Source organism: Peromyscus californicus, unplaced genomic scaffold (assembly GCF_007827085.1).
Source record: "Peromyscus californicus insignis strain IS unplaced genomic scaffold, ASM782708v3 Scaffold_4__1_contigs__length_199733344, whole genome shotgun sequence".
NCBI lineage: Eukaryota > Metazoa > Chordata > Mammalia > Rodentia > Cricetidae > Peromyscus > Peromyscus californicus.
Window position 1 is genome coordinate 84,708,999 of NW_026294562.1, and position 26,760 is coordinate 84,735,758.

The window sequence follows — 26,760 nt, forward strand, 5'->3', positions numbered from 1 at the left end:
AAGTCAGTGACCGCTGATGGAAACAGTCCCTTCATTCTTACAATTTAGTACATTGCAGCATCAGTGATTTCCAGTCATTTCCGACACTGCTGAGAACATGAAGATAACATGAGCTGGCGTGATCAGAGGTGTGTGAACACTGAACCTTGCAGATGACCAACAACATCTCAGCGAGAGGTGACACTAGCTGTTGGGGTAACATTAGAGCTCTCTCAGTGTAAAAGGCAAAGGCATCACTGTGAGAGCCCATCTAAGGCTGCCTCTCTCCTGTCTCTCCATTGCTCTTGGCAGGTGTCTAGCTTCAAAGAAGCAGACATTATTCAAATCAGCAGCAGGACAGGTTACCTGTTAAACAACGGGTCTGCCTATCACCGGCCTAAGTTGTAAACGCCATCATCTCAGATGCTGTTTGGCCACATATTCCTCAGTATCTAGTCCCCAAATGTCCTCCTTGGTTAAAAATAAAAAGATCCAACAAGATTTCCTTTAGGATGAAAAGTTTATTTTGCCTTTTACCTAGAAGCAAGACTAGTGAAAATCAAAGTATAAAAATAAATACAATTTACATTAATAGACATTCCAGTCAAAGTAAAAATAACAATAAAGATAATGCATATAAATAAAACTTCTTCAAAAGCACAAAACAGTGCCCGGCACTTTTCTGAGAAAAAATTGTGAACATTCAAACGGAAAACACACAAACTTTTACTTTGAAATTAAAGACACACTCCAGTTTCTCATCCTTAATCTAAAAGTAGTTGTAGATTTCCAAAACACAGTTTTCTTTTGCTAATGCATAGTAATCTACACAAACTTAGCTCCTCTTCTTACTGAAGAGTCCACAATGATACCAGTGAGTGTCCTGAGCATTTGGAACAATGAAGCACAGTTAATCACATTTCAGAAATAATAACTCAGTACCTACAAGTAAAAAGTTTGTAATGTGGACTTTTTTTTCTTTTTGTTTTTTTCAAGACAGGGTTTTTGTCTATGTGGCCCTGGCTGTCCAGGAACTCGCTATGTAGACCAGGCTAGCCTCGAACTCAGAGATCCACCTACCTCTGCCTCCCAAGTGCTGGGATTAAAGGCATGCGCTACCACCACCCATCAGTAACCTGGACTTTTTTTTGACTGTCTTCTTTTTCTATTCAATAAATGATAAGTCTCAATAAAGAAAACCAAGTTTATACCCAGAGTGGGTTATTATTTTGTAACTATGGCTGGGTATAAAAGTCAAATCTCAGATGGAAGAAAATCGGAAAAACACTCTTTATCTCAGTATTCCTAAAAGGTTATTAAGAATATATATAGGCTGCATCTTTGAAATACTACTATCTTTAAAATTCAAGTTATAAGGATCAAATATACATAATCCCAATGTTATGTAAGAAGCACAGAGCCCTTTTTAGAATTATATGAAAAGTAACATTCTCTTTCATAAAATCATATTCTCTTGGTACATTCTTGGTTGATGCATTTAATGAATATGTTAGTCATAAAAGCCATAAATCTCAGTGCCTTTATTGCAAGTTTTAAACTAGACAGTATTACTATGCTATCTATCCAGATTTCTTATTAAATAGCCCTTTACTCTCTCCTAAGTAAAGCATGCTGGAAAAAGAAGATTATGAAGAAATAAACTATACAGACGAAATAGAATTAACTGCATGCACTCTCCTGGCCCTATTTTCACAGTGCATTCCCAGGTGCTATATTTATGAAGATTGTGCTGTCTTTTCTAAACTTGCCACCTTACTCAGAATCTAGTCTACCTGTACCTAATAGTAACATACAAGAAACCTAACATTTCTGTAAAACAACTATTTGTCCACAGGAATGTTCTACCCAAAGCCATGACCCCCAGCCACTTCTTATTTGGGATTTAGTGTGGCAAGTGTTTCATCCTATGTAGCTATATTGCAAGTCAAAGAATATGGAATCTTGAGTGTTTAAAATTAGAAAAACATATACTTTGGCAATAATTTCCTTTTGAATAGAACAGTATCTAATTTGTTTATCAAATTCAGCAATCAGTATATAGTCATGAATGAAATTTAGGTTTTAGGGATAATTTATAATTGGTGGTACCTTTTTAATACTCTGTAAAAATAAAGTCCAAATTTCTTATACTCATAAAAAAGGGTAACTATAGACCTCTGGGCACATACAATATGTTTATATATGCTGAGCTCAGAGTCGAGGCAATTACTATATGCTAATCATCTTCACCCAAACTAACATTAATAGGAAAATGAGGCAGGAATTCTCTGAACTGACCAGATTATACATACAAATGATCAGCCCTTGCTGTCTCTTTGCCGATATAAACAGAGTCCAGGGCTAAGTCAAAAGTCCTAGCCAGGGAATGGAATGTGGGTAACAGCACGCCCTTCTCCCCTGCTTCATCCCAGTGAATGCTGTCTTCTTAAATTGTCGCAACATTTGGCCGCTTTCTTTGGATTTTTCCTGCATATGCTCCTAAAAATAGAGCAAAATTAATATTATTTCTCAAGGTTAGAAATGTTCTATTATATAACTTAGTCAGTTATCAGGCATGGGGTTAGCAATATATGTTGTTAAACGTACTCCTGAGGTAGAAACCGTTACTCTCATTTTAGGACAGCAGAGCGCCAGCAGTCAGCTGCCTCAGCTAACACTGGAATGGCAAGTGAGGACTTAGCTGAGCTGTCACCTCCCTTCCTGTGCTGCCTCACCAGTTTCTACTCTGCTTGGTCAGTGCTTTCCAGATCCACTGTACATCCACTCTCACACAAACACCACAGAGGAAACAGACTTTAAACAGAGGCTCAGAGACTGAAAGATAATTTGTAGAAACTAAGTAATTTCAAATGCTGGGCAGAATCCTTGGGCACTTGAAAATTCAACCTCAGCCTAAGAGTATAATATCCGACATAACAAAAACAAGTGTTTTGAGCTGGGTGTGGTAGCTACAGTCTTTGGCAGATAAAGCTGTGGCAGGAAGATTATAAGTTCAAAGCCAATATAATGATACACTCTCTCTCATACAAAAACAAACAGGAGTTTTCTATAAACTGATTACTAATAAAGGATTTCATGCTCATGTAGACCAAATCAAAGCATTATTTAAAACATAAACCAAGACATTAGAAATCTGCCAGGGTAAAGTAATTCTTTTAAGAGTAATATTAAATCATAATTAGCATTTTAGTCAGTATATCAAATTCTGAATTTATGTAAAATTTACAAAGATGAAATTGAGAATTTTGTACTTTCATTGTCTATACATTCATATAAATAAAATTTTAGAAAAACAAGGCATTTTACTTGTTTAAAAACATAGAAATTGTGCATGTTGATTATATTTATATTACTAACTGCACCACAGTGCTATTAAACTTCAATAGCTATAAAAACTGAGCTTCATCACACATTATTAACCACAGCAACTGCCTGGTCATCCCTGACAGCACGTTTTCCGTGGTTATAGACTCACAAGTGACAGGTCATGGAGATGAAATGCATGAGAACAAAACACGGAAAGTGGTCACGTGGCAAGCTGGTGCTCTTGGGCAAACCACCACTTACTCTTCAGTGACGTCCCTGAGCGTTCCCGCAGTCTGTAACACTACCATGAGAAGGACTGAAAACACCCTAACACTTCCCGGAGTGTCACAAGCAACAGAGCTGCTGCTTGGGCTGCGTTCTTAGAAAGCCAGCTGACTGACTGCCTCTAAAGCCAGCGGGCTCTCCCACTGGGTGACCTCCAGACAACTCCAGTGACTGTCACTCAGTGACTTCAAAAGAGGATCCTGTAAAGTAGCCTAGATAGGTGTGATGTTATGAACCCTGCCCAGGGCATCATGCACAAGGTCGGCAGTCATCTCAGTTCCTGACGGCTTGTTCCTCCCTCTTGGAATCTATGTCAACTAGAGATAACATGAAGGACTGGAGTAACAGTAACAGCATCACTTGGTGTAACATTGCTTCCTCTGTCTAACTTGAAGGAAACACTCACTAATGTAGTTATAAAGCTTGCCTAATTGTTATTAGTGGGGAGATTAGAATGGATTCAAGCTTTCCCCCATTGCTTGGGGATTAACAGGGCTTTCTGTGAGTGTCAGAAAGCAGGTAAAAGCATAGCATTGGAAGGAGTTTAATGGGCTGCATAATCCAGTGAGCAAAACCAAAATGTCTCAACCAAAACACCAACAAATGGGAAAGCATTTGGTAAGAGTTTTGGATTGGCTCAAGACTGAATCTGTCCTTTTTGCCACCACAAACTGAATTTTAGAACAGGTTTTAGTTTCACCCTTGAATAATGCTCATATGATGAGTATAAGGAAATCCGGCTCAGGCTTCTTACAGAGGGAAAGCTGGGGACTCCCTCTACACACCTGGCATATTCACTGTGGATCTTGTGGTCATGTGCAGACTCAGAAACCCTGGCTGACAGGCTGCCATAGGGCTGAACAGACCCACATCAGACATGAGATGATCATTTCTACTCATCTACAGAAAGGTTCTGAGTAAGCCTGGAGAATTCTCCAAAACTTTCCAAATTAAAAAAGTGTTTTCCATAAAATTACTAGTCATTCAGACAGGCAGCCTAGCTCATAGGATTTCCTGGCTGCCACAGAATACAAACAAAGGTCACCAATAGGAAGTCCACGAATATGCCAACATTATGGTGGCAAGGAAGACTGCACCGCATGTCCCACTGTGAAGCCTGAGTCATGGGGCCGAGTGTGCACACCCCTGCTTGAATGGGCACCGGGATTCATTGCTACACACCTGACATGGGCGCTCTGTTAGGCACTCTGCTCTGTGAAGGCTTCTGTCTAGTTTGCACAACCCCCTTCACTGATGTCTTAGGGGTTCTAATTGAATATAAAAAGGTTAATGAGTCATGTGCATGAAGGTCTGAACATCGGAGAAAACAAGCACACAGCATCAACCACTCAAAGCATAAGTGAGTTTGAGAAGCTCTGAAGGCCCCACATGCAGCAATCAGACGAGCTGCGCTTGTGTTTCTGCAGGAGCCAAGACAACTGCTTCACACCTGCTCGGAGAATCGCCGGTGAGGCTAAACGTACTGACGAATAAGTGTATACTAAAACAGATAATGAGTAAAATGGTATGAAATGAGAAGGAAAAGCATGCCAACATCAGATGAAAACCAAGATCTGTTATACAGCCGTGCAGCAAGAGGGCGGTCTGCACACAAAATCAGATCTCGATGCCACGCACTACAGCACATACAGTAGGAGAGCTGGTACTGAAGAGAACACAGAATGATTTTTCCGTCTCAGAACTGATCTTGGCTTGAGTATTTTCCAATCCCCATGTGTGGCATTCTTACCCTTGTCTACTAAGGAGCCTATGAACAGGTGCATTCTGTCCTTGGTTTGGCTGAAGGACTCTGTTGACAAATTAAATGCAAAATTAATTCCAAAAGACAAACTTCATTTTTCCCACTTTCTTCCAGTGGGTGACAGGTGACAGTGGTGAGGTTAGAAGCTATCTATGCAGCGTCAGCGTCATGGCCTCTGTGTCACAAGCAGCTAACTGACTAAAGCATATTAATAAGGGATTTAGATTTTGCTCACTCGGAGCTCAGACCTCAGGTTTTCATCAGGAAATCAATGTCTAACACATGTAACCCCTGAGCTTTTATGCTGACATGCCTTACAAAAGGCAATTCCTCAAACATTAGATGATGCCCATTTCACAAGGGCAATAGGTGTGTGTACTAGGTCAACGTCCTAAAGTTTTCAAACAAGGACCAAAGATTCCCAGTTAGTCTGAAATTTCTTTCAGGAATGGCCTGACCTACAAACAGTGCCAGGAACCTCTGATCAGACCCACATGTGGCCAGGAATAGGACCAGACATGAATATGAGTCTGGCCTCAGCCCTCTAGCTCAGAAGCAGAGTCCTACTGATATAGAGCAAGGTTTTTAAAAAAGCAAGCTTTGACTATATAAAATTTTCTTTAAAAAAAGAAAGAAAAGCCTCTCACTAAGATGAAATGGTTTTTCTCACCTTGTCTCTGAAGGGTTTTGCTTAAGTAGGAACTTCTTATTTGGCATTCCCATCTCAGCAACCCTGGCACAATATAAAGACAAGGACAATGTATTGGAGAAGGGAAGAGACAGACTTATAAATGACAGATGGGCACTGAGAAGTGAGGGGCCTGCTAAAGGTCTGTGCTGAACACATTAAAAATTAACTTCAAGAAATAATTTTGGGGAGCTGGAGAGATAATTCAGATGTTAAGAGCACTGGCTGCTTTTCCAGAGGACCTGGGTTAGGTTCCCAATACCCCACACAGCAAATAACAACTGTCTGTAACTTTGGTTCCAGGGGATCCAATGCCCTCTTCTGGCCTCTGTGGATACCAAGAACACATATGGTGGACATACATACATGGTGGCAAAATACTCATTCGCATAAAACAAATTATTTTTAAGTTTTTAAATGATAGTTACTAGAATATACTTCCTCTTGAGCTTCTGCCCCAGGATATCTTTCAGTTTTCAGGGGGAATATATTTAAATGTTGAAAAAAAATAAATATTAAATATAAGGACTAATTATTGAAATTGTTTGACTGGCTATCAGTCATACAAGCTGAATACTGATAAATAACTTATACTTTATCAAAAGATAAATCTGCTGTTTACCACTGACTTTAATGAATCTCTGTATCAACAGGCGGATTTCTATCCAGCATGGTGGCAAACACCTTTAATCCCAATACAGGCTACAGTGTATGTTCCAGCCCAGCCAAGGCTACATAGTGAGAACCCGTCTTAAAAAAATGAGAGGGAAGGAGCTCAGGAGAGCTGGCTTCACCACTCGCCTGGGGGACGAGGGGGTGGGGGTAGGGAGTAGGAAGCGTTGGGCCATCAGAAGCCTGAACTGACCAACTCAGCTACCACCCAGGCCCACATCCAGGACCTTGAGCTGGCCCACCCCAACACCTACCCCATCTATGACCTGCTGGAGCACGTGAAGGGGCCAGTCCTGTGGAACCATAGCCACAGGATCTCCATGACAGGGGCAACAGCAGGGTATTTGAGAGGAGTCTTGGTGAGGGTCCAGTATTGATGGTATAGCAGAAGCCAGAGGCCTTGAACCAGACTAACGACTCATGGCAATGAACATTTACAAGTAAAGCTGTTTGGACAGAAGGGTATAGTGACACACTGCAGCTCCCAAAGCCACAGAGGAGCAGTAGCACAAGGAAGGCAGAACTGGAGACAGCGACGGCTGTGACTGACAGGGGAGCAGGTCATTACCCAGAGGGCTCGGGAGATATTTTTTCTTTTTAATTTTCTTTTTTATCTGTATTTTCTTTTGGGGGGAGGTTACCAGGATGGAGGGCAGATATAGAAGGACTGGGAAATGAGTAGGACTGGGGTGTATGATGTGAAATTCCCCAAGAATCAATAAAAAAAATTACATTTAAGAAAAAGAGGGGATTTCTATCAGCTAGACTGCAGAGAAGCAAATTGATATTCCTAATTTAATCTTTTTATTTCCTGCATGAGTATTTTGCCTGCACACATGTAACGTGCATGCAGTACTTGTGGAGACGAGAAGAGGGCATCATGTCCCTGGGGAGTGGAGTTTGAGGGTTGTGAGCAACCGTGTGGGTGCTGGGAACACAACCCTGGGCCTCTGCAAGAGCAGCCAGGGCCCGCTCTTAGCCACTGAGCCATCTCTCCAGCCCCTGTTTATTTCTTACTGGGACATAAACAGACCAGCTGATAAAGAGTTACAGATACTAAAGTGACAGAAAGAACTTACTTCATGAACTTCTTCCTGTCAAGAGACTTCTGTGTTGCCGCTGAAAGCGCCACTCGTGGACTTTTCATTTTATCCTTCAAGGACAAAGGAAACATCAAGTGACTAGTACCAATAGCACTTAAAATATGAGAGGATCCCAAGTCAGGTAACTTTTTTTTGAGACAGGGTCTCTTTATGTAGTCCTGGCTGTCCTGAAGCTCACTATGTCAACCAGAGTGGCCTCAAACTCAGAGACTCGCCTGCCTCTGCTTCCTGAGTGCTGAAATTAAAGGTGTGTGCCACCACAGCCAGCCACTTAACTAATGTTTTCAAGTAATCTCATTTTAAACACTTAAAATTACTACTTTTATCTATACTTTTGTGTGTGGTTGTCAGCTAGCACTCTTTTTTGTTGTTTTGTTTGTTTGTTCGTTTGTTTTTTCAATACAGGGTTTCTCTTGTGTAGGTATGGCTGTCCTGGAACTTGCTCTGAAGACCAGGCTGGCCTCGTACTCAGATAGCACTCTTAATATGCAGTGTTTTGAATTTTAGAGAATTCAAAAATGACAAAATCTGTATGTGTGTGCTAAGAAAGCTCATTCTGGAGCAGCTGACATTTTCTGAGCTACCAGAACAAAATGGTCAAGGTCTGAGGCCTCAAACGCAATGCCAATGCAGTACAGGATTCTTTCCCTGTGTGGTTCCTGTGGCGCTCACTACATAGCTCGGTGGTGCTGGGAATCCTGGGGACCATCTGGCTTCAGAACCGTCGGGACTGACACGAAGCCTCCATCACCAAGCTCAGAAAAGCCCCTCCATCATCAGAAAGCCACGTGGCACACATACCATCTGCCGCAGCAGTTTCTCTTTGCGGGCTTCTCGATCATGGCGGAGGATTGACATTCTCTCAGCTGCGTCCATTACGAAGAAGATATCATGAATACCATACAGGGCAGCTCGCAACTAGGTGTGAAAGAAGAAAATCTTGTCTGCACTTAAAAGATGAGGCTACAATTTAGTGATACAATGCAGACTGTGTGCACATTTACATTTAGAATAAGAGCACACAGGAGTTTTCATTGAATCCTACTTTCCCTGTTTAAATGAAGAGAGAAATACATTTCCAACCCTGAGTCTCCAGTTAGAAGCTGACCAGTTTCCTGGGAACCCTTCAGGACAGCAGCATCTACCTGAGCTAAAACTCGTTCCTGAAGGGAAGCGTCTTGGGCTGAGACAACACCTCTCTTCAGTGGGGCTTCTGACTGAAAGCTTCGCATGAATTCCATGGTGTCCTGAAAGAAAGAAACACTCCTTCAACAGCAGTTTCCTAGGAAGATGCATGACCGCTGTAGAGTCCTTTTATTCTTTCTCCATCAAAACTTACTAAGAACACAAAACTATTCCTGAGGACAGAGCAAGCAGCCCCCACCCCAGCTTGTCTCCCTGCCTCCTGCTGCAGTGGTTTTTGAGGTTTCTCAAAAGCCTCCTCCTGCCCAGAAGGCTGAGGACTGCAAACATGAAACTAGGCTGTTCAGACAGGCTTCTGCGTCCTCTCCATGAGGGAAGGCCACCTGACTTGGTCAGATGGTTCTGGATTAGCAGTCACTTGAACACCCATCATTAACTTACATGTGGTGCCCAGGGACCTTAACAGCCTATCCGTGAGAGCATTTGTATGTTATGGTGAATGCCAGATTTGGAGAACCTAAAAATTCTGATGCTAACGAGGAGGAAGGCAGTGGCAATGACCTTGACCATATTGCTGGATTTAGATTTGTACCTAGTGATAAATCAGACCTGAAATGGCCTGTGCTGCTTTAAGACTGCTCAGCAGGCTAGGAATGGTGACACACATCTGTGATCCAACACTTGAGAGGCTGAAGCAGGAGGACTGCCATGAGTTTGAGGCCAGCTTGGGCTAGAATGAGAGCCTGTCTCTAAAAATAAATAAATACTTTGTGGAAGAGAACTAAGGCATCACCCACTCAGGAGTGGGAGATTAAGTCCTTTTCTGAAACTCCTTCACACCAGCTCCTTGAGAGGCGTCAAGTGGTCACTCACAGAAGAAACGATAACCCTCGTTCACAAAGGTGACTCAACCACACGGTATCTGTAGTTTATCACACAAACAAGCTTTCTGTCCCCAGGTCCCCTCTGGGCAGGCCTACCAACCCAGCCTTCACTGTGTGAGTATCCGTGTGCCAGAGGCTGTTGTGGTGAACTGCACAGGACCATAAGAGGTGGAGGGACCGGATGGGAAGGAGACAGAGACAAGCTAAGAAATGCTTGCTGAGGGCCTAAGGATACGCTCAGTCCTAAAGGGCCCAACACTTCAGGGGGGCTCCCTGCCTCTATTATTCTCCACAGGGACATGACAGAAGTCTCCTACTAATCCAGGGCCCAGATTAATTGACTCAGGCATCTCCATGAGCCTCTTGGCAGATGCAGCCACATTCCCCCCTCTGGCACAGTGCTCAGACTAACTTTTGCTCCCCTCGACCAGGTTCAGCCTGCCCTGCTGTGGCCTCTTGGGGTGGAGGCTTTCATTTCCCACCCCTCAGAATAGTTTTCTGTAACAGACCAAGTGAAACTGGGAGAAAGTTCTCCAAGCATTTGAAATGATTAAGATTGTTTTATCTTTGTCCTAGCTTAACACACAAACCTGTCTTCTTTCTTTAAAAAGATTTATTTTTATATGCATGAGTGTTTTGCCTTCATATGCACCACATGTGTTCAGTACTCATGATTCCCCGAACAGGGCATCAGAACCCTCTGAAATGGGAGTTACAGGCAGTTGTGAGCAACCATGTGGATGCTGGGAACTGAACCCCAGTCCTCTGGAAATTAACAGCAGTGCTCTTAACTGATGAACCATCTCTCCAGCCTCATTAAAAAAAAAAATTTAATTAAATTAAAAAAGATAAAAAAAAAAAAAAAAAAAACTGGGGCTGGGCAGTGGTGGTGCACACCTTTAATCCCAGCACCCAGGAGGCAGAGGCAGGGGGATATCTGAGTTCAAGGCCAGCCTGGTCTACAAAGTGAGTTCCAGGACAGGCAGGGCTACCATAAAGAAACTCTGTCTTGAAAGCAAAATAAAAAAAGAAAGTGGTTTGGGTGTTTTTGTTTTGTTTTCTAGTTACATTTTTAAAAACGTGTATTTTCAGGATGTGTACCGTGTGCCACAGTGCAGGGCAGAGGTGAGGAACAACTTGGGAGTTGGCTCTCTTCTTCCATGTGGGTCCTGGGGATTGAACTCAGGTGGTCAGTCTTAGTGGCAGTCACTCTGCCCACTGAGCCATCCTGACTATATTAATTAGACATATTTTGGGTTTCATTATGACACTTTCGCACATTTCTTTTGTCACACCCTTGTCACCCTCTGGTGGCCCCTCCCCCTCCCCCAACCCCCTCTGTCTTTCCTTATTAGCTCTCCCCCTACTATCATGCCTTGGGTTTTTGGTGGCTCAATTTAGGGCTGCTGACAAGAGCATGGGCATCTTACCAGTGGCTGCACCAGAAAGACAATGTCTCTCCCATCAACCATTCATTGGACAAATCCTCAAGGAGGGGCGGAGCCCCACAAGCCCCGCCCATCTTCCTGACAGGGTATTGGTAGACCTAAGCTTATGCACATTTTATGCAAATAACCACAGCAGCAAGTTCAGGAGTGCAGCGGGGCTGAGGAGATGGGTCAGAGGATACACCCCTGTACCAGCATATGAACCTGAGTTCAAAGCTCCAGCACCTATGTAAAAAGCCAGGGATGGTCATGTGGCCCGCAACTCCAGTGCTAGGGCAGGCAGAGACAGGAGACTGCTCCGTCAGAGACCCTGTCATAGTCGAGAGTGATGACCATGACACCCGATGTTTGCCTGTGTTGGAGCCCACTAGGTTTCCTGGTGGCTGTACCCAGCAGGACTGCATGGGAGGTTGACTGGACCACGGACCTGGGTATCAGGTGTTTGTAAGGGGTTAACTAGCAAGGGGGAGGTCTTCTGCTCCACCCCTTGGCATTGTTATAAATGGACCTTTGGAATAAAGTTCTGGGCCAGTGGATAAGGATCCAGTCCTACCTCAGTCTATTCTGTGCTTTCTCTCTGCTTCTTAATTCTCTCTCTCTCTCTTTTTTTTAAAGATTTATTTATTTATTATGTATACAGAAAAGGGCACCAGATCTCTCATTACAGATGGTTGTGAGCCACCATGTGGGTGCTGGGAATTGAACTCAGGACCTCTGGAAGAGCAGTCGGTGCTCTTAACCTCTGAGCCATCTCTCTAGCCCGCTTCTTAATTCTCTAAGTTTCTTATCCCTCAATCCTTAAGAGTTTCTGGTGTGGGGGCTGGTCTCCCACACTCCTGTGGCCTCAGCACATGCGCGCACGCACGCACACACACACACACACACACACACACACACACACACACACACACACACACGTAAATAAATAGCAATGCAGCAGCCATGTTATGCCTGGAAATGAGCATTCCATACAACTCTGTCGAGGGGAAGGCAGTAATCTGGAAAAAACATCTGATTACCAGACACATGAAATCAACTAAATTACGATACCAAAAAGTTTGATCTGAGCTCTGAGCTCAGCGGTCAGAAGACTGAAATGAAGTGAAAACAAGGAATTCCAACAATCTTACTTTCACAGTTTGCCGAAGCCGCTTCAGTTTGTCTGTCTGCATAAGTTTACGAGTAAGAAATCCTCTTGCCACAGCAGTTATTTTGTTAAATTTTGCTTGTATTTCTGGACTAAAAACCTAGAAGAAATTAGACACAATGCTTTAAGAATCCTAACACCGTGCTCAATTATGATTCTTTTTTTTTTTTTTTTTTTTTTTTTTTTTTTTTGGTTTTTCGAGACAGGGTTTCTCTGTGTAGCTTTGTACCTTTCCTGGGACTCACTTGGTAGCCCAAGCTGGCCTCGAACTCACAGAGATCTGCCTGGCTCTGCCTCCCGAGTGCTGGGATTAAAGGCGTGCGACACCACCGCCTGGCCAATTATGATTCTTAATCTATCACCACCAGCTAAAATTTCTCTCTAGGCATTTGCTCCTGGAGTTTCGTGTGTACCAAAAGCTAAGTTGCTTAGTGCATGGCAAAAAATGATGAAACTGATGTTCAGTATACAACCTAAAATAACATAGCTCTTTAAAAAGATCAGTTGGTCTAGTGAGATGCTTGGCAAGTAAGGTCACCAAGCACCAGGCCTGATGACCTAATTCAACCCCCAGGACCCACATGGTGGACAAGGAGAACCAACTCCCACAAGTTACCCTCTACCCTCTATACACACTGTGGCATGCAGGTCACTCCCTCTCCAATAAGTAAACATGTAAAAACATGACTAATCAACAGACAGATATCAAGGCTGCCCACCTGAGACCGTTTAGCTTGGGTCCTTCCGAAAGGCCTTGTTCCTGAGAGTTTGGTCACGCCACTGGCCAGGGATCCCCAGAGGTAGAACGGTGCTTCACTTGCAGAGCCAAAGCTATATTGTAGGGCAGAATTCGTGAAGTCTAGAGGAACATACAGTACAGACGAGTATAGTGATCTATATTGGAAGTCACATAATCAGTACATGCAAAACATTGCAGTAAACACTGTGACACTCCATGAATAATGGTAACTCGGAGACGGACCCAAATGAAGATTTAAAATATCCATGGACATTCCGCTTCTGTGCCAGATGGAGCTTTTCAAGGCAAACAGAATCTCAGGATAATTGATGCTGTGAAAAGCTCTTACTGCTACTGGGGAATTAGAGGTAATTCCAGATCACTTGGGAGATAATCAACTGTTCTCACTTGAGCATGTCACCTGCCGCATGAACGAGCAGCTAGGCTCAGGGCCCAACTGTCTGTTCGCCTTGTTAGGTAGTCTTCCACAGACACCTGCTCTGTGGTCTCAGATCCCATATCATGTCATTTTCATGGCTACTAAGCAGCTGGCAAACGGGTAGGATGGGCGTTAGATTACTGGGAGGAAGGTAAGATTAGCAAAGCTTACTGCACAATAACTTCCAAGTGGAAAACAAGGTTTCAAATCTACCAGAGTTGTCTGGAGTCCGGAGCAAGTCCACCTGGGACAGCATCGTGTCCAGCAGGGCAGAACCGCTTCTTTTTCTCCACTCCAGCTCCAGCGTAGTGTGCGAGTCAGAGACATCCGAGGCAGCCACCTTCTCTCTCAGCATCTTCCCCTGCTCTTCTATTTCCTACAGAGCAACCATGTATCTCTCATAGCATGCTAGATTCTTTAATGCCATCTGAAATTAAGTCACTGTAGGCTTATCCCCAAAGTAGGTGTAATGAAGAGTACATTCTTGTTATCTCAAGTTTTCCTCCCTCAAAAGTACAACTTGTTCGGCTGATTTCACTTTTTTAAATGTTAGTTTTTTATTTTTAAATTGAATTTAAAATGAGATGACTATTATAATCACAAAACAAATATTTTTATGATGTTGTTCTTGAAAAATGTATATTCAGTATCTATTTTTTAAAAACCTTTAAAAATATTAGGAATTCCAAATTAAGGATTCAATAAGGTAACCTTTCACAAATTACTCAGTTGCTTTTAGGTAAGGACCAAAATGTTAAAACTCCCATCTGACAACAAAATATTATCCACACATCAAGACCAATGACTACCTTAGAATAAGATATGCAGAACAGCCCGGCAGTGATAGTGTAAGCTTTAATCCCAACACTCAGGAGGCAGAGGCAGGCAGATCTCCTGAGATCGAGGCTAGCCTGGTCTACAGAGTGAATTCCAGGACAGCCAGGGCTACACAGAGAAACCTTGTCTTGAAACAAACAAACAAAAAAGCTACGCAGAGCAGAGACCGGTCAGCACACAGACGGGCGCCTCAGCTAGCTCCTGGTGGCTAGCCGGTCCCCACATCTCAGGGCCTCACCCTTTGCAGTCGCTCCTGCTCCCTCTCCTGCTCCGCTATGAGGAGTGACAGCTGCTGGGCATGCTGCTCCTCTAGTCTCTTCCGCATTTCTTCAAAAGCTAACATCTTGCTTTTCAGTATCTCCTGGCCTTCTGAAAAGAAACACATGCCCTTAAATTGAGAAAACTCACTGAATATCTAACAGCTCATATTTTCTGCCATCAATCTGACTATGCTTCTGACCAGAGGGTATTCCTGGACCTCACATACTATAAGGCGGACATGGCGAGTTCACCAGTGTGAGGCATTCTCACTGGCCTCTCCTTGTCTTTCAGGCTACTCAGGAAGAACAGGATCGCACCTCCTCACCTTCCCACTCATTCAACAGATCTCACCACTGCAGTCAAGAGTCTCCAAAGTCTTGGGGGCTGGAGAGATGGCTCAGCGGTTAAGAGCACTGGCTGCTCTTCCAGAGGTCCTGAGTTCAATTCCCAGCACCCACATGATGGCTCACAGTCATCTGTAATGAAATCTGATGCCCTCTTCTGGCATGCAGGCATACATGCAGACGGAACACTATATACATAATAATAAAATACTCTTTTTTTTTTTTTTTTTTAAAAAAAAAAAGGAGTCTCCAAAGTCTGACTAGCTTTAAGATGTGGTCCTCAGGGCTGAAGACAGCAGAGGTTAAGAACACTCACTGCTCTTCCAAAGGACCAAGATTTGGTTCTCAGCACTCATATCAGGTGGCCTACAACCACCTGTTCCAGGGAATTGGATGTCCTCTAACGCCCTCAGGCACGAACATAATGCACATAAACTCATCAGATGTGCCCTCCTCCCTTCCCTCCTCCCACACACTCACACAAATAAATTTTAAGAGAGATATGGTCCTTGCTGGGCGGTGATGGCGCATACCTTTAATTCTAGCACTCAGGAGGCAGAGGCAGGCAGATTTCTGTGAGTTCAAGGCCAGTCTGGTCTACAAAGCAAGTTCTAGGACAGCAGGGCTACACAGAGAAACTTTGTCTCGAGAAAAACCAACCAACCAAACAACAACAACAAAATTAAAAAGGTGCTATCACCTTGAAAGGCAGCAAACACTTCTTACCTTTAGGGCTAGTTTCTAGCATCTTATTCTTGTTAATGCAGACGGATCCCTTCGGGTATCTTCTTTCTGGCAGATGTTCCCTCTCCTGCTCAGCTACTCCAGCTGTTATAATGTAAGGACAATTTTCTTTTTGCAAACTATCAATATCTAAATCAAGTCTCCGCTTAACTTTTTCAAAAGTGTTATCCAAAAACTGTTCATTTCCACAGGGCACTGGAGATGTGTCCATTTGCTGTCTGGAATTCTGGGTTTGCATAAGTAAGGGAGATGGGTTTTTCACATCGTACGATTTATTCAGTTCCATTTGTAAATTGCAGGAGTTTTTTGCTGACATACTGGCTGACTTGAGTCCACACACATCTTCTGCAGTTTGACTTGCTACACACTGCCTGGTGGTGTGAAGTTCGTGCAACGTGGGCACAGCCATACAAGTACTATCTACTTTCTGCACTCCCCCCTCATCAGGTGTGAAGGGACCTTCCATAGCAGCATCCTCAACAGTGGCTTTATTGTCTAATTGATTTCCTAAGGCCTGATGTACCTGACTCGTCTTACCCACAACCGTATCTCTTGTGGGGTCCAAGGCTATTTTGCTAGCAGAAACCTTGCTTGAACAAACTCCCGCTAAATCAGCCGGTGACTTTGGCACAATTTCAGATTCATTTGTTGTTTCAGTGTCAGCTGGAGCGACTCTACCCCCTGCCTCTTCTTTTCCCTTTGGGCTCAGCTCACAGGCATTTACTGGGTTATTTATAAGGATCTGACATGCCGATGATGGCCTAGAACGCCTTCGAAGCATTGTAGGACTCACACTTGGCTCTGGACTAGGTAATTTGGCATACGGACCTGTAAGACTTTTGATAACTTTATTTTCAGTAATCAAGGTGGGAATAACTTTAAAATCTGACTCGGCATCTGGAACAGCAGGAGAGTCAGTTCCTACGGGGAGATCTACTTTGGAAAAGTTACCTAGAACTGACATGCCCATGTTGCTTGCTTGAGAAGCACCTTGGAGGAGAACGTTTGACTTATTAAGGCTTGGTTTGTCAGGGATGGCGGAGCCACAGTGCCTGCCTGTGGGTATGGGTGGGGCCTTCTCCTTCACACAGTCACTTGCCTTAGCAGCATCATTTTCTTTGTCTGAATGACTTTCACTAACAGTTCTCTTTGTGCTACCTCTCAGACTTCGCCTAGACTGTTCTCTTTCCACGTATTCCTTTGACTTCTTCATTAGATTCTGAAGGCTCATTATGTAGGGATCTGGAGTGCCTTCAGGCAAACATGATGGGTCCGGTTCTTCCTTTGCTAAGAGGGGGTCATCAGAAATGAGAGTCTCCTGAGAGCTCTCTGCAGAGAACCTTGGAGCAGCTCCATTTTCTGCCTGCCTGCTGTCTGGACTCTCACACCGCTTCGGAGAACCAGACCCTTCTGAGTCTCTAGGCAGGCTCAGCCCATTAGGGTTACATTGGTCCTTATTACCCACAGGCCAAAGTCCAGTTATCTTTTCAAGCTTTACTGAAGTACAGTGCTCAGTGGGGCTTGGCAAGCTGTTTGGAACTGTAGCAGGAGCATCCAAGCTTCTGACTGCTGGATTAGAGTAAATGGTTTCTGTCGCCCACTGATCAAAATCACTGGCATTCGGTGCTTTTCTAACCTGAAAAGGGATGTTCAAAAATTAGTACTTCTCTATTATAGAAAAAAAAAAAAAGCCTTTGTTGCAGTTGTTTTGTTTTTAAGACAGGGTCTCTCTATGTAGACCAGACAAGCCTTGACCTCAGAGATCCTCCTGCCTCTGCCTCCCAAGCATTGGGATTAAAGTCGTGCCCTACATTAAAAAAAAAAAAAAAAACACAAAACTTTGATTTCATTGTTTTCTAAAATAAAACAGAAAAGGAAGATTTAGAGTTCTGATATTTGAGAACACAACGGATATTTCATGCCTGTCATCTCAGCACTCAAAAGACTGAGACAAGAGGATTGCTTTAAGTTCAAGACCACCCTGGACTACAGAATGAAACTGTCTCAAAAAGACAAAAGAAAAGTAAAATACACTCAATGATCAGTTTCTCTACCCTTAATTACATGGCAATCAAACCACTCCAAAAGAACTTTATTGTTATCCTAGCCTGTTTATTTAAAGGAAGGAAGCAAATGATCTCTTCTGAAACGAGTATGTCTGCACACATACACACAATTTGTCCATGTTCACTTTAATCTTGGATAGGAGCAATGTCTTTAACCTCCTTCTAACCGTGTGTTATTACTACCAGCAACGATTCCTAAGACAAATTGTCACCTAACAATAATAATACATGCAGTAGGGCTGGAGAGATGGCTCAGTGGCTAAGAGGTCCTGAGTTCAATTCCCAGCAACCACATGGTGGCTCACAACCATCTATAATGGGATCAGATTCCTTCTTCTGGTGTATACATAAATAAATCTTAAAAACAAACAAACAAATAATTTATGCAGTAAATATCAAGTAAGCAAATGTTTTACATAGTTACTTCTCATAAAGCAAAACAAATGTTTATATGCTTATTCAAGAATCTCCTAAACTCTCTATAATTGGCTAGAGAGACAGCTCATTAGTTTAGACACCAAGTTCAGCTCTCAGCACCCATAAGGCAGCTCACTATTTGTAACTCTAGTTCCCATAGATCTAATGCCCTCTTCGGGCTTACATGGGTACCAGAGGCACACGTGATGCACGGACAATACATGCAAGCAAAATATAAAGATAAGACTTTTAAAAAAAGTTTTAGCCAGATGTAGTGGACATGCCATTAATCCCAGCACTCATGAGGCAGAGGCTGGTAAGTGAATTTCTAATAATTCAAGGCCAGCCAAAGCTACATAGTAAGACTCTGCCTCAAAAACAAAACAAAAAAAATATTTTAGGATCTTTGGCTCTCTGAGAGCACAGCTCCACCTCTACTTTACAGAGGGTGTTTCTCTCTGTGAGCTTTCTGTGTGTACTAGCTGGGAAAAAATGTTTTGATTTAAAAACAAACAAAAAGCCTCCCTATAAAATGAGGCATTTCTGCCGTAAATAATAGCTCATCCATGTAGTTTGTTACTGAGAAATTAGAAAATTTCCACTTAGAACTCAGCTTACAAAGCCAACTTTAATTAGATCAGCTGGCGGTAAGTGAAGTCAGCAAGCTGTATGTTTTCAAACAAGTAGGTCAGCAGCTGACACATTAGGATGAAAATAACTGTATACCTCAGAGACCAACCAGAAAAACTAAGTTAGAGCTCACTACATTCTGAGTACTGCAAATCTGGAGCGGCTGATTTCTATGGGCTTTTGTTTGTTTGTTTTGTTTTGTTTTGTTTTGCTAGACTATATGGCACTTGTGTTTCACCTTATAAGTCCCAAGACACATAACGGTCTCCAGGTACTGTGCAGTAAACAATACAAGTGTACCTGGTGATGACCTCAGGACAAAAACAAACCAAAAGGGGTGCATATTCCCGGGATCCCAGGCTTAAGCAAAACAGATTATTCTACCATATGAAACCTTGCAGAATTCACACCTTTCATGCTCAATAGCTGTTTTTTGTATTCCAGTAAAATGGGCCTTAGGTTAGACAAACTGAATTTTAAAAATTAAATCTATAACTGAATCATAGGTTTCATAGATTGAAAAGGCCCTCCCAATCTATTTGTATACCATGAAATCCCTGTCTATATAGAAATTCATTACAGCTGATATTATGTATGCTTTTCTAAACAGAAAGTTCTGGGACTCAAGAGTAATTTCATTAGTATGCTCTGTTAATAGCAATTTGATCCTCTCCATGGACTAGATCCAGAACACTCTGCCATTTTTGTTGTAATAACAGGAAACAGCCAGTAAGTCAATAAACTACTGTACATTAACCAATATAGACAGTAGTTATCATCTGCAAATTAAAATCTACTACCCACACTACATACCACCCCACAGGGAAACGCAGCAGTTAGTGGAAATACCCTAAGGCCCACTACCACGGTCATCCAGGAGTCACAGAAGCAAACCACAAACCCTGAAAACTACAAAAAAGCAAGTGTTATATATGGCAGAAATTACTTGTTCCATTTTAATCATTGGTTTTTCTTTTTAGTATGAAGTGATCCAAACCTTAAATAAATTGTTTACATAAACATGAATTAATTTAAATAAAAATAATTACAAAAGGTGTAGATATTGTTGTTTGAATGAGTTCAGTTTGGATCTGGAGATATATGTAGGCCAGCCTATTTGTTTAATCTAGATGGCATTTTTCCATATCTAAGAGCAAAAGTTTCATACATGTACACACACCCCAAATAACTGAAGGCTGTTATTTATTTTAGCAGAGAATAAGAAGGTCCTTTTACTACATAGTCCAATTAATTCAGGGGTTAACTACAATGGGCAATTCTATCATCTCTGACACTGAAAATTCAACGTTTGTAGTCACAAGACAGACAATAAGCAATTATACCCAGTGTATAGTGCCACTGTCTAAGGACCCTCTCTGATTCAAGTACTGGGCAGCACTAACAAACAAATGGATTCTCTCCAACAAATTATACTCAAACATAACAATACGGCATACTTAACAATTAGTCAGCTTTTCTGAAAAGCTGGTATCAATGTTTACTTCATGACGTCTTCATTTCAATCTGAAAGAGTTTGCTGACATACCTGGACATTTTCAAGAATCTCCTGGACCCGAGTCAGTAAAGCTTTCTTCCTATTGGACTGCTTTCTTGTTTGGACATCAAGTGCTTTCTGCTTTTCCTGTTGAATTGCCTTTCTCTTCTCGGTGGTAAGCTGCAAGACATCATAAACATGCGATTCAACGGTAAAAGTATCAAATCAGCAAGTTTTGAATCAGAACGACTGAAACCTTATACAAATCATCTGACAAGTGTCTGGGGTGCGAGGACTTCATGTGAGTGTCCCACAGATGTAACCCACATATTAAGACTCCAGGAGCTCTGTCATGTATGACCAGTGCATATCATTGAAAGCAGCTTATTCCCAAATGAAAATCAAGCTCACAGGAAAATCACCTTGCTCACTTCTCAAACACTTTAAATGACAGACAAAATAGCCCTTGGAGCCGCTGCCGAACTTCTCATCCGACAGTTTCTGACTTGGTGTCACTTGGGATTCTTCAGCTTCTCCCTTCTTGTCAGTGCACACGTCACCTCTCTACTTCCTTTGAATGTCCAAAGATTTCATCTTAGATGAGTAGTAGTAGGTAGCAGGTACTGAGGAGTAGGTATGGAGTTATGGATGGTCACTGTATTACCTTCCAACCTTTCTATGTTTACAACTTTCATTACAAAATGCTAACAGAAAACATTGATCTTTTAATGCTTATAAAACAAAAATAAATTACTTATTTAATTTTCTGATTTAAAGTATGGTCAGTCACACATTGAAAAAAAATCCATCCAATTGTCTATGATGATAAATTTAACTTCTCTACTATCCTCTTATTCTCTTATTTCCCTTGCCAGAGAAAGAATATACCACCCTTTTTTAAAAATTGCAAATGGTTAACATAGACTGAATGCCACATACGATCTAGGGACTAAGCATTTTACATGTATTCATTTAATTCCCAAAAAGCATTATGAGGTCAGCACTCACCATCTGTATTCCCGTTTAACAGTTAATGAAATGGACCCCAAGTTCTGCCCAGCAGGAGAGTGGCAAAACTGATTTAAACCCAGGCCAGGTTCTACAACTCCAGCTGCCTCTGAAAGCATGCTGTCTGCAGCAGCTCAGGCCAGCCACCCATGCTTGCACTTTTAGATCTAATTATTCACTTTAATGAGTACATGAAATGTATACAATGGACATGGTTAAACCACTCAATTATTAATGGACATTTAGGTTGGCGATCAATGTTTTGCTACTTTAAATAATGTTGTTATAACTTGTACATATTTGTTTGAACACAACTGTAAGATATTCTTCCTGAATAGAATTGCTGAGTCAAAAGTTACAGACACTTAAATTTTGATAAATACTACCAAACTGTTTGCCAAAAAAATAAACTGACTTTCTTGATAAAAGTGCATTAAACATTCATGTTCCCCACAATATAAGAGCATGAAGTCCTATGGGATCACTGCAAATCTAGTAGGCAAAAAATGCTAACTCATTTCTATTGTATTTCTCTAATTATGAAAAAACATTAGGCATCTTGTCAGCTGTTTATAAGCCTTCCATTTATTGTTCAATAGTTATTCACTAGATTTTAAAAGTTATTTTAAAACAAAGAAAGGGGCTGGAGAGATGACTCTGGTTAAGAGCATACTGCTCTTCCAGAGGACCTAAGTTGAGTTCAAAGCACCTATGTTGTCCACCTCCAGCTCCAGGGGATCCAATGTGCTCTTCTGGCCTCCTCGGACACCTGCATTCCTGTGCAAATAAACTTAAGAATGACAGAAATCTTTAATAAATAAATAATTACTAAGCTTACCAGTGGAGAAAGCACAGCCACCCCGTGGAAGCGGATGAGTGAGACACTTTCTGCCTGGGCAGGCAGGAAGCTCTCTGTGGACAGTGATGCTTCCTGAACTCGGGCAAGTGCTTTCTCACAGAATTCCTCGTACTCTTCCATCTTCCCACTGTCACACTAGGAGAAAGGAAATTGCTGTTAGTAGTGTGCTGGTAAACACATCTTACTTATGACCGAGGAGTACTGGAATATTTAAACACTCCTAAAAGTCACAAGAATTTTCTGTTTGTGTATCTTAAGGCTTCATCTTGATGCCATGGACACCAACCGACTCAGGCAGAGGTGGAAAACTGAAAACCTATTGACTCTGAAATTAATTTTATTTTATAGTTGGAAACCTGAAAGATGACCAAGCAACTTGAAACAATCAGCCCAGTAATTTTACAATTTCTAGAAAACTTTGGGGTTATGAAAATCCCAGGTAACCAGAAGGATTAGCCAGCATACGCCTTTTTTTTTTTTTTTAAGCAAGTGCTAAGTACTTATTGGTTGCCTATTTTGTATAACATTACGAAGCCCTGGCTCCTGTAAGGCAAGCGAAAATAACAAAAGGAACATTGTCATGATCACAACAAGCTAGGGACCCAGTAAACTGTGGAAAGAGAATGCCCAGTGCAATAAACGTTACCCTGTTGTTTCCCAGTTTCTATAGCACTTACTCCTTAAATGTTCATTTTTAAGGCAAGCAACTACTTAACAGACAAAGACTGAGCAGGGAAATTCAGTTCATGATGTGGGCCATGCAGACATGAAATAAGAAGGAACATGGTGCTCTTCGGGGCCTCTTAAGATTTAAGTTATAAAATGTATAAATTCATATTAAAGAGTCAGGGAAAACCCGAGTGCAGTTAGAAATGGAGAAAAAGCACTTAAGAGTTCTGACCAGATCGTGAAGAACGAGAGCTGCCGAAACCGTGAGCACAGAACTTGTCTCCGTCCTGTTGCTCATAACGTCCCATTTATGTAAAGTAAGATTAATTTCAAAGAAACATCTAGTTCTCTAGAGTGTTGAGATTGTTTTGCATGCTTACATTCACTTTTTTAAAAAGCAGGACTAGAAAGCAACAAAATACCTTCAGGCACAATTGTTTTAACAACTCATATCACAATATCTTAGCCAAAATTTAATATTTAATTTACAGTAGCTGAGATGTAAGAAAAGTCCCAATAAATCCATCTCTGCTAAGTCACTTCCTCTTTTTTTTTTTTACTACACAGCCTTTATTTTTACCATTAAAGGAAGTATAAATGTGATATAATTTCTGTGCATATGCACAGAAAGCAAGAAACTCAAGTCTAGGAAAGTTAAGGACATAAACTGTCCTCGTTGGTTTATTTTTCTTATACTAGCATCATAGAGAGATGGCTCATTGTTGCAGAAAGTTATTCACATCCCTTGAGTAGTCCATCCTCCCCTATACATTGCAAAGGTCCACAAACAGAGTGACTTACAGCATGACAATGAATTAGACATTCTTGGAGCATGACTGGACCTTACCCATCAGTTTCAGCTTAGATATCCCCTCCTCCAAGAGGCCTTCTCCAAATCATCCGATCCTAATTCCCCTGCCTCAGTCACTATCACATTACCCTGTTGTTTCCCAGTTTATGTAGCACTTACCACTATCTGAAATGATCCCGTTTATTTCCTTGAGTTTTGTGTGTTTTCTTCCACCAAAATGTAAGCTCCATAAGAACCTTCTTGGTCTTGCTCACTAAATCCCCAGGACATAGAATGGTGTCAGCACACAGTAGGCACTTAATACAATTATTGAATAAATTAATTAGGGCAAGTAGATCAAACAATAATGTAAAGTAAGACTAGCAGAATGAAGAGAATTCTGAGAATGGCAGCTTTGAGAACAACTGTATTCCCAGAGAACTAGGTACCTCTATATTACAAAAGTAGCCATTAAGCCAGGCGGTGGTGGCACATGCCTTTAACCCCAGCACTCGGGAGGCAGAGCCAGGCGGCTCTCTGTGACTTTGAGGCCAGCCTGGGCTACAGAGCTTGTTCCAGGACAGGCTCCAAAGCTACACAGAGAAACCCTGTCTCGGAAAAAAAAAAAAAAAAAAAAAGTAGCCATTAAAAAGAGTGAGTCCGGATTCCATGATTATACAAGAGGGTACTACATTTCTCACACCACAGTTAGCACTTGCAAGCAAGGTTTTATTTTAATGGAGTCTTGATGACAAGGTGATCCCAACCACAAATCTACTGCCCCATACTTTACTATCAGGCATTACTGGTCCAAGGTCCATTTACATTCATACCAGCCTCAGCAGGTCCAGACATGCCTTGTCTACTCCATTTATACCTGAGTAGGACTGACCTTTGTCCAGTAAGCCTCCTGGCAAACCCTATAGACTCATAGCTCCTATCTGCTCATTCATAACCAGCACTCTGCCAGAAATGTCACTGAAGGGAACCACAAAGGTAACACAGCTTCTGAGCTGGCTGCTTTACCACTAAGTTTCCCCAAACACATAAACTTCTGATTAGAGTCAGTAAAGGGAGAAAGATCTTTTATTTAGGCACATACTAGCTGTACATTTGTGTTAAGCTAACATCATCCCTGTACCCCAGCTTCCTATCTATAAAGTGGGGATCTGTCAAAAAGCGAGTGTATGAGAAGCCTATGAGCTAAAACACAGACAGCAATCAGCAGTACTGTATGTAGGACATGTAGAAAGCATTAATACGTGGGGTCTGCTTTCCTAATTGGGGGCGGGGCGGGGGAAGTAATAGTGATTTTTAATCACCTGCGTGTGGACTCCTGGAGAAAGGAGGCAATGCTTGGTTCTTGCCAAGATTAAAATGTGACTTGAAAACATAAGAAAGGGGACAAGGGCTTCCTCATCCAAATCCATCTCTAGCTGGCTGTCATGTGCCTGGACTCGGGGGTGAGAAGGCTGGGATCCGAAGGAGAAGGGGAGGAAGAAGCAAAGGGTGGGGACCACCTAGCAGCAGCATCAGGGGTGCTCGGGAGAACTAGCTTCACTCTCCTCGTGCCGATGACCCAGAGTGGCAAAGGTGGAGTAAACAGCGCTCCTAGGACCTTTGGTTGTGATAACAAGCGTTCAGAAATGGCCAGTGCACACCCTGGGGGACGCCTCCATCTCCTACAGCAAGGGAGAAGCCCAAGCCTCTACTGCACCAAGCAGAAGCCCCAAGTCCTATGCCTATTCCTCAGCGCAGGATGCTTCACTGGGTGGAGCCAGTATTCAAGCATCCCCTCGCAGTTCCCCGGTCCTCATCTCCCGACTCCCCATCCTCGGTGCCTGCGTGGGCTCGTGGCCCAGGGAAGCCAAACCCGGACCGGAACGCCCGCCCTGTGCTCCGCGGGATATCAATGCCGCCTGCCAGGGTCTCAGCTCAGCCTGGACCCGTAGAGACGAAGCTGGTCCTCTCGCACTCACCTAACACCCACCGCCCGGTCAGCTTCCCTGCCCGTGGACCGGCCTCCCCGAAAAGCAAAGGCCTCAGTCGGTTCAGACAGAGCGCATCTGGGTCCGCCGCCTTCTCCTCCTCCTCCTCCCCGCCATATTACGGGTCCCTCAGGCGGCAACGCGGGATCCTGGCAACCGCTGCCGCCGCCACCAGTCCAACTCCACCCCTCAGGGCCGGTACTTCCGGTGGCTGTTTGGCGGGCAGTTGAGCGGTTGGGCCTCCATGGACTACAATCCCCAAGGTGCATTGCGAGTTAGCAATTGCAGGCACAGTCTTTACGGCAAGCGAGATGCACACTGGGAGAAGTAGTCTTCACTGCAAACTAAGGGCTTTGACTGTAAATGATATAGGAATTCTCCTCAGAACCTAAAGCCCCAGAAGTGTTCCCTGATGTTGTCGGGTATTTTTTGCTTATCTGTATAGAGATAGCCTCTTCCTGTTTGGTCGGTGGAAAATGTACAGCATTCACCAAAATGTTTTCTCTATAAATGAAAAATGTTGCTGAATCCTAGGTGCCAACTCAAAGCCTTAATATATTTGTGCTCATTTACAGATCAGTAGGGGACAGAAATGTCCAGAGGAACAGGCAACAGGTTCAAGTTGGCAGGAAAAGAAGGCCACAAATATTTTTTGCTAGTTCCTATCTAAATAACTTACTGCCAGCGGGGGTGTTTGTTTGTTTGTTTGTTTGTTTGTTTGTTTGTTTGTTTGTTTGTTTTTAATGACACTATTTCCATTCTGTAACTGGGATTTACCTTCCTTTCAGTACTTACATATGTATGGAGAGAGAGAGAGAGAGTTTTAAAGAGTCTACCAAGGGTGGTTTTGAGGCATAACTCAGAAAACTATTATATAGCACCTGGTATGAAATTTTTTAATAAGAAGAAGGGTGGGCTGGAGAGGCAGCTCAGTCAGTAAAGTGTTTGCCACACACAATCTTGAGAACCTGAGTTCAGAGACTGAGCACTCTCCTACAAAAGCTGTGGGCCCTGGCTGGAAACTGTAATTCTCAGT

General features: G+C 42.6%; 1 protein-coding gene across 4 annotated transcripts; it reads right to left on the reverse strand.

Moving 5' to 3' along the window:
- Nucleotides 1–480: 480 nt before the first annotated feature.
- Nucleotides 481–25,907, reverse strand: Ccp110 (centriolar coiled-coil protein 110). Of its 4 annotated transcripts, none has more exons than XM_052762237.1 (16): nucleotides 25,716–25,907; nucleotides 23,917–24,010; nucleotides 22,257–22,412; nucleotides 20,462–20,590; nucleotides 15,785–17,438; nucleotides 14,692–14,819; nucleotides 13,830–13,992; nucleotides 13,158–13,297; nucleotides 12,422–12,538; nucleotides 8,962–9,063; nucleotides 8,618–8,734; nucleotides 7,793–7,866; nucleotides 6,024–6,086; nucleotides 5,342–5,401; nucleotides 4,774–4,859; nucleotides 481–2,478 (listed from the first exon to the last, which is right to left on the reverse strand). In XM_052762237.1, the coding sequence occupies exons 3-16, from the start codon at nucleotides 22,395–22,397 to the stop codon at nucleotides 2,426–2,428; spliced, it is 3,027 nt and encodes a 1,008-aa protein (XP_052618197.1). In that variant the 5' UTR covers nucleotides 22,398–22,412; nucleotides 23,917–24,010; nucleotides 25,716–25,907; the 3' UTR covers nucleotides 481–2,425. The 4 variants fall into 4 exon arrangements, with proteins under 4 accessions (XP_052618197.1, XP_052618195.1, XP_052618196.1 ...); XM_052762235.1 differs by having other exon boundaries at nucleotides 14,692–14,822; nucleotides 25,716–25,906; XM_052762236.1 differs by lacking the exon at nucleotides 23,917–24,010 and having other exon boundaries at nucleotides 14,692–14,822.
- Nucleotides 25,908–26,760: the final 853 nt, after the last annotated feature.